The following is a 7023-nucleotide window of genomic DNA, read 5'->3' as shown; positions in this document are numbered from 1 at the left end:
GGGGGGCTGGGGGGCTGGGGGCTGGGGCCTGGGGGCTGGGGATAAAGCTCAAGAATCTGAGGCCGTGGAGACACTGTCAGGGCAGTCACAGGGCAGGGCAGTGGGTGGGAACATCTCAGGGGACAGTTACTTGGTAAGAGTTGGCCATTATTTGGGAATGGGCTAGCTGTTTGTCTCTAGGGGTGACTTATGAGTTAACAGTTTATAAAAATTGAAGCCATTAGCGATTGGCTGCCCCCTGTTGCATGCCAGAGCTTGGCTCTTATCAAAGATAACTCGGGCCGCGCCAACCAACCGCTGCGCCAGCCTGTAAGGCCGAGCACAGAGATCCAGCACTCGGGGTCTAGGGGCACTAGGGAAGCTCGGGGGCGCTGGGGACTCAGAGACGCATTCTTAGAAAAAGGGACTGCTCCTGGAAAGGTGCTCAGTCATAGCAGATGCCACAAGGGAAGGACAGAGGGCGAGCGCTCACCCAGGAAATGGAGGCACCCCTCTTATAAACAGGAAGTCATCCAATCACACAATAAGCTCCTCCCTCCCCCCCCAGTCTCCTGTTAGTCACAGCAGTAAGGGGAGGGAGGGTAGGAGAGATTGAGAACATCATGGTGGGCATGGCTGAAAACGGACCTCCAGGAGAGGTCAGAGCACACACAACGCCTCCTCCCCCACGCACACCCCTGTCCCACCCTCAGAGGAGCAGAGCTGAGCATCATTGATGACACTTGACACAGTTTGCCACCAACGGCTCAGGACATGCTGTACCCAGAGCACTGGCAGTCAGTTCTAGTCATCTGGAGATTCCCCTCCCCAGCAAGGCTGCCCACCGGAAGAGAGGACAGGAGGCAGGTCTGCCCAAAGACCCAGGAGCCAGGAATGAAAGGCCAGGTAACAGGACGGACAGAATCACAGATGTCCTGGGGAGGTCACCAAGAAAGCTCCCTTCCTTCGAAATCATGAGAAACTGTTCTCTAGGCCTCCACCAACACAAAGACTAAAACTGTCCCAGACAACCATCTGAGGCCCGTGGCAGAGACTTGTCCCCTTGGCTCTGACCTGGTGTTTCCACCAGTGCGTTCAAAAAGTCTGTTGACTTAGGACTTTCTTTGTTCCATTTCTGTAAAATATAAAATGTCTCGAACCTGACACCATGTTAAGACCTTGGGAGGTAGGCGCTGTTTGCTCTTCATCAACCGTTTTCAGAGCAAAGACCCAAAATAATAGCACTGGGTGCTACGACAGACGTAATTATTAGGCACCCACTGCATGCTAAGTCCTCCCCTGGACGATGGCATGCCCTCTCTCACACCCTCCCGGACCCCAGCCCTCTGAGGCAGGCTCTATCAGATCCCCTTTCTCTTTGGTACAGGTGAATTAAATCTTGACATGTGTGCCCTGTATCTAAGACTATGGCTGCTGAGTGTGACAGCTCATGGCTACCAGGGACACCACTGTGCCCCAGCCTCCATCTGGATCAGGAACCCAGGCTTTTTGTTCTTTATCACCAGTTGGCCTGTCCCCTAGGCAATCCTCCTTGGCTTCCCTGTGCCTCAGTTTCCTCTTCTATACAATTGAGAGTGTGGAGTCAGCTGCTGTCGGGGGCTCACACTGGACACACTGACTCCCCAGGCAACAGAAGGAACCGGAGGCTCTGTTCTGAGGATAGGATTACAACCACGTATCCAGGGTGCTGTCCTGGAGTTCTGAGCCCCCGCCTAAGACAGATGGGTTTCCTAGGAGACTCAGGCTGAGAACTAACCCCTTGTACTGGACCACTGCTCTGGGCTGAGAACAAAGGCCTTGCCTCTTGGGTTTCTGTGCCTCAGTCCTGGCAGAGAAGCCTTGGCCTGGCATAAACCAGCCCTAACTCAGTGCAGCTTCTCCCCCTAGCATAGAAGTGTCTGCCTCCCTGGTCCTGCCTCTCTCACAGCAGGGGAACCCTCAAGCAAGATACCCTAAATGGTACTGAGGAGGGACAGGGACCCTGGCCTAAACCTGCTGGCCTCCCCACAGCAGGAAGGGCACACAGGAGGTGGCAGAATCCTGCCTCTGACCAGCCCAGGGTATTAGAGAAGAAGGTGCCAGGTTGTCAGGCCTTAGTTGAGACCTTCCCAAGGGACCGATGGGGCTGATTTTTAGATCCCTGTTGAGCACTTGAACTTTCCAAAGGGGACTGACTTCTGTGGTTGGTTGGTCACATGGCCAGCTAACCCCCCAAGATGCCAAGGACTACCAAGCTCAGAACGTCAGAATAATCACTCTTGGCACAGAGATCATTGGCCTCCATTAATGGTTGGAAAACTTGAGGCTCAGTCAGCAGCGACACTTGTGTGTTCAGGGTCATGTCCCCAGTGAGTGACATATATCCAATCACTGCTTACAACGTGAAGTTAAAGGAGGAGAACTGGAGTTCTGAGGCAAGCATGTCAGAAGGACTTCCTGGAAGAAGCTTCCTTGAAGATCCCAAGAGAAATGAATCCCAGAGAGCTGAGAAAGGAGAGGGGCCTCTCTCAGACAGGCAGGCTACCCCAGCCAGGGCCTAGGAGTCCCGTTGCCCCTTCCCTGCCTGTCTGTACAATTTGTACACTTTTTACACAGAAAGCCACCATCTGGTTTTCTGTGTACAAAGCAGTGTTCCATCAGCATGACAGAGCTGCCTGGCTTTAAACCACACATGATGTATATCTGTGAGTTGCTGGCTAATACACCAATAAGCCCCTTACACGGAATGTGGGGATAGACAGCTGTCCCATGAGGATAGCACTTTGTCTAGTCTACCCTCCAGAAAAGGAACCTCATTTCCAGTTCCATGACTCACATGAGCTGGGCGAAGGGTCACCCTCCTGCTGCGGAAGGGAAAGAGGGGAAAGAAAACTTAGCAGAGAAGATGCCCATAAGGTGGTTGACAGTTGGCCACCTTCTAAGCGATGCCTTAAGCATCCTGATTGTCATGCAAAGGAGCCATACTCATTGTGACAGGCCACCAGGCACACCTCGGTGAGGCACACTCCACCAAATCCCCAGCAGAACTCCTCAGAGCCATCCCAGTCCTCAAACCTGGAGACCTGAGAGCGCACTGCTGCCCAGGGGAACCCAAGAAGGATGGCATCTGGTGTGACAGGCCCCAGACTCTGAAGCAGAAAAAGGATGAGGACAGAAAGAGAAAGTAGTCTGTAGGTCCTGACAGACAGTTATCCCGGGTGTTCCACTGACCTGAGACAGGAGAGGGACACTCGGGGAGCTCTCTGCACTGAATCTGCAGAAACTGTCCTAAAAACAAAATGTTTCCTTTAAAAAGTAGTCTGCATGCTGAGCCTTAGTGGCGCAGGCCTGTGATCCGGAGGTTCTGAAGGCTGAAGCAGGATGCACACAAGTTCCAGGCCAGCCTGAGCAACTTCGCTGACAGTGTGTCAAAATAGAAAGAGTGCTGGAGTGTGCCGGTGGGTTTCCCTGAGGCCCTGGGCCCACCCTTCCTCATGTCACAGTAAAGGAAGAGGAGGAAGAGATGGGGGAGAAATATCCCATGAATAGGGTGGCGGTGCACACCTGTGAACACAGCCCTGGAGAGGCTGAAGCAGGAAAGTGAGTTCTAAGCCAGCTTGGGCTGCGTAGCAAGTCCTGGTCTCAAAGAAATGAACGAAAAGAAGGCAAATATGGAAAATCCAGGGGAAAATAGACCTTTCACAGTCCCCAGCTAATGACCGCCTGTTCATCACACGAACCCCACTCTCTCTGGTATTAGTTCGTCCCTTCCACAGCCAGAGTCTGCGTAGGTTTCTCTGGTCGCTGCAGGTACCAGCCCCACACCCACACTCACCCTAATATCAGGAATAGACACAGGAACACAGCAGGAGAGAGCTCAGGGATTTCTCTACTAAAAGGTCTGTCAGTGTCCCCTCGCCCTTCTTAATTTCCTGCCACCAACTTAGAACACAAGGAAGAAGGCAAAAGGCCAGCTGGAGACCCTGTTCTCATTCCCCTGTGCCCAAGACAAGCCAGGAGCCTGGAGCATCAGAGCACAAACCTGTTAGCCAGGTAGAATCTTCCTGTAATTGAACCCTACAGTTCCACGAAGCGTGGCCCCATCTCGGGCGTCAATGGCCCAATTTAATCCTCCCCACAGGGACCAAGTGCACAAATAGCTCTCAACGTACAGAGATGTCACCCATGGCTGGCTCCAGATGACGGCAACATGAGTGACTGGTACATCTGGTGGTGGCTTCTCTTTTTCTACCCAGATGTCTGAGGTCCTATTGGCACACCTGCCACCCAGCTGCTGCGTCAAAGGAAAGCCCCCCCCCAGACCTTTTCCTGTGGGAAGGAAAAAGCGCCTCTGGCCAATGGGGTAGGAAGATCATCTGTGTACCCTAACCCAGTCCTTGGGATGGGTACCTTACTTCCAGGCTTCTCTACTCTTGTATACCCCCACCCTGTGGCTCTAGAGCATTCCACGGCTCTGGAAGACTCACATACCAAGCAGTGATTATGCAGACTGCACAATCATGGCCCACGTCTAGGGACTTGAACAGTGGCTAAGAGGTGACCTGCTTATACAATGCAAAGAATGACCCAGCCCCAGCCCCAAATAATATTGGAGCACCAGAGGAAAGGCTCAAAGGCTCAACTTTACACAAAGTCACTTCCTCCTCCCCAGCTGTCTCAGACGGGCTCCGGAACCAGACACACCTCACCTCGCTCGGCCCACCAGCTCTGCATCCACACTCTCCCTCCCACACTACAGCATCCCCACCTGTGACACGCCTTCCCTGATCACTTGACCCACAGTCTCCTGGATCTCTACGGAAACAGGACATCATTCATGCATCCACAGCTGAGGTGCTTGGACCCAATGAATAAGAAGAAACCTCAGTAGTTCCACGATACAGCCTGCAGGGTTTATTTACTTTTCAATATATTTACGATATTCTAAGAAGCCAGACAATCAGACAGAAAGAGCTTCTCTGAAAGGCAGGAGCAGAGCCTCCAGAGCAGATGGAGCAAGGGTCCCAGCAGCCGCAAGCCCCTCCACCCCACTGAAGCCACTTAGTGGACCCCCCACCCTCCACCACCCCCCAGCTCCCAGCACACTGCAAACATCTGAGTTCAAAACTCCCATCCACGGCCCCTGGTCCCCACTTTAGATAGGGAAGCAAGCCCCAAGTCGGGGGTTTTCCCAGGAGCTCAAACAGCTGGCTCCAGCAGAGCTGGCATAAGGACGCTTGTCACGTCCTCCCCAGAACGCTGTGCCATCTCAGAGATGACAATCTGAAAGTCTTGATGCCAAGACAGAGTGCTGCCACCCCTCTCAGCTCCTGTGCCTGCTGAGGCTGTGTTGGACAAACTCTGAACCGCCCCCACGCCAGGCCCTAAATCAGCGGTTCTCAACCTGTGGGTCACGACCCTTTTGGCAAATCTCTCTCTCTAAAAATACATTTACATTATGATTCATAGCAGTAGTAAAATTACAGTTATGAAGTAGCAACAAAAATAATGTCATGGTTGGGGGGTCACATGAGGAACATGAGGAACCGTATTAAAGGGTCACAGCGTTAGGAAGGCTGAGAACCCCTGCTCTCGGTGGACAGGTGGGTCAGGACACACTCATGAAAAGGCAGGGGACCATGTCTGCACACGTCCCTCATGCTTTATAGATATCAACCCGCACAGCACCTAACACACAGTCCTTATCATCCTCATCTTTGTTTTTGATCTAAAGAAACAGGTTCAGAGAGGTTAAACAAGTTATCCGAGACTGCACAGCAAAGGCTGGGAGGAGGGGAGGGGGAGTGGGCAGGGAAGCACAACAAGAGCTTAAGGACAGAACTGGTTTGTACCACTGCCTGGCCACACTGCCTGTGGCCGGAAGCAGATGTCACCAGGCTCTGCAAAGCAGCAGCCTACGGATTTAGGTTGATTTTGAGGAAGCTCTTCCAGGCCCAGGAGAGCTGTTAGCCACAGGTTCTGTCTGAGTCACTGAAGCCACAAAATGTTTGGGCCTCAGGGACCTAAGTGTGCCAGGGGTGGAGTGAGGGGTAAATCCCAGAAGAAGAGGACAGAGACTCCAGCTTTGGGCCACTCCAAAGGGAGAGCCATATCCCTGGGGACTAACACTGGACCTGGGGTCACACCGTGACATTGACAACCACTGGGACATGCTGGCTGCCCCAAGCAGTTTCCCAAGCACAAAGCTTAAACTGTCCTTGAATGGAGAAGGCAGCGGCTTGACTGGGCTGTGAGCTGAGGAGAAGGGTTCCCTAGCTCCCACTAGAAGTCCAAAGGTGTAACTCCAGACCCTAGACTAGGATAGGGCCCAGAAAGCCCTACACCCAGGCCTGTGTGGGGCCTGGCATCCCAGAGCAATCCCAGCCTGCACTCCTCCCCGTTGCCAGCCTGCCTTTCTCTTTGCATACCTACAACCTTAAGGACACTATTCTGCTCATCTCCACAGGGAAATACTGAGGCCCAGGGTAGCACAGGGCTTGTCCAGGGTCCCACAGACAAGTGATAGGTAGCAATCCCCCAGTTGGAAGGTCTCAGTGTGTCCTCATGCGCGTGCGCACACACACACACACACACACACACACACACACACACCCTGAATGCCTCAGACACCCCAATACTCACTATATGGTAGACGGCCAGGGCTATGGTGGCAACTCGGACGTTGAAACAGCAGCATGTCTGCCTGACTGGCGCTGCACGGGAGGCCATGGTGCGCAGTCCCCTCTTCCAAGGCTCTGAGTAAGGAGTGTTGGGCCCACAGCAGGACCAAAAGAGGAAGCCACAGGCTGCCCGCCTCACTTCCGCCTTCCCTCAGACAGTAGGGGCCAGGTCTGTAAGTCTAGGGTGTAGCAGCTGCAGGGGAGAGAGGTGGGGGGATCACAGTCAACATCAAGGAGCCCAACTGGGGAGTCCACCACTCCCAGGGGCTCCAATGCGTCACCGACACCGGGGCTGGGCTACACATTTATATGCACTCTGCTTCCTGGATGCTGAACGCCAACCACCCTTAGAAACCCTTTTCTA

The 7023-nt window shown here is 53.5% G+C and overlaps 1 protein-coding gene across 1 annotated transcript in view; it reads right to left on the bottom strand.

The window, feature by feature from the left end:
• The window catches only part of Laptm5 (lysosomal protein transmembrane 5), a 25893-nt gene extending 19113 nt beyond the window's left edge, over nt 1-6780 (bottom strand). Inside the window, exon 1 of the mRNA XM_028759964.1 lies at nt 6622-6780. Coding sequence (XP_028615797.1) covers nt 6622-6708 — 87 coding nt within the window. The 5' untranslated portion in view covers nt 6709-6780. The remainder of the gene's footprint in view (nt 1-6621) is intronic.
• Nucleotides 6781-7023: the final 243 nt, after the last annotated feature.

The sequence above is a fragment of the Grammomys surdaster genome, unplaced genomic scaffold (assembly GCF_004785775.1).
Source record: "Grammomys surdaster isolate TR1022 unplaced genomic scaffold, NIH_TR_1.0 126313, whole genome shotgun sequence".
Classification (NCBI taxonomy): domain Eukaryota; kingdom Metazoa; phylum Chordata; class Mammalia; order Rodentia; family Muridae; genus Grammomys; species Grammomys surdaster.
The sequence above is the reverse complement of the archived record's forward strand: the minus strand, read 5'-3'. Positions and strand labels throughout refer to the sequence as shown.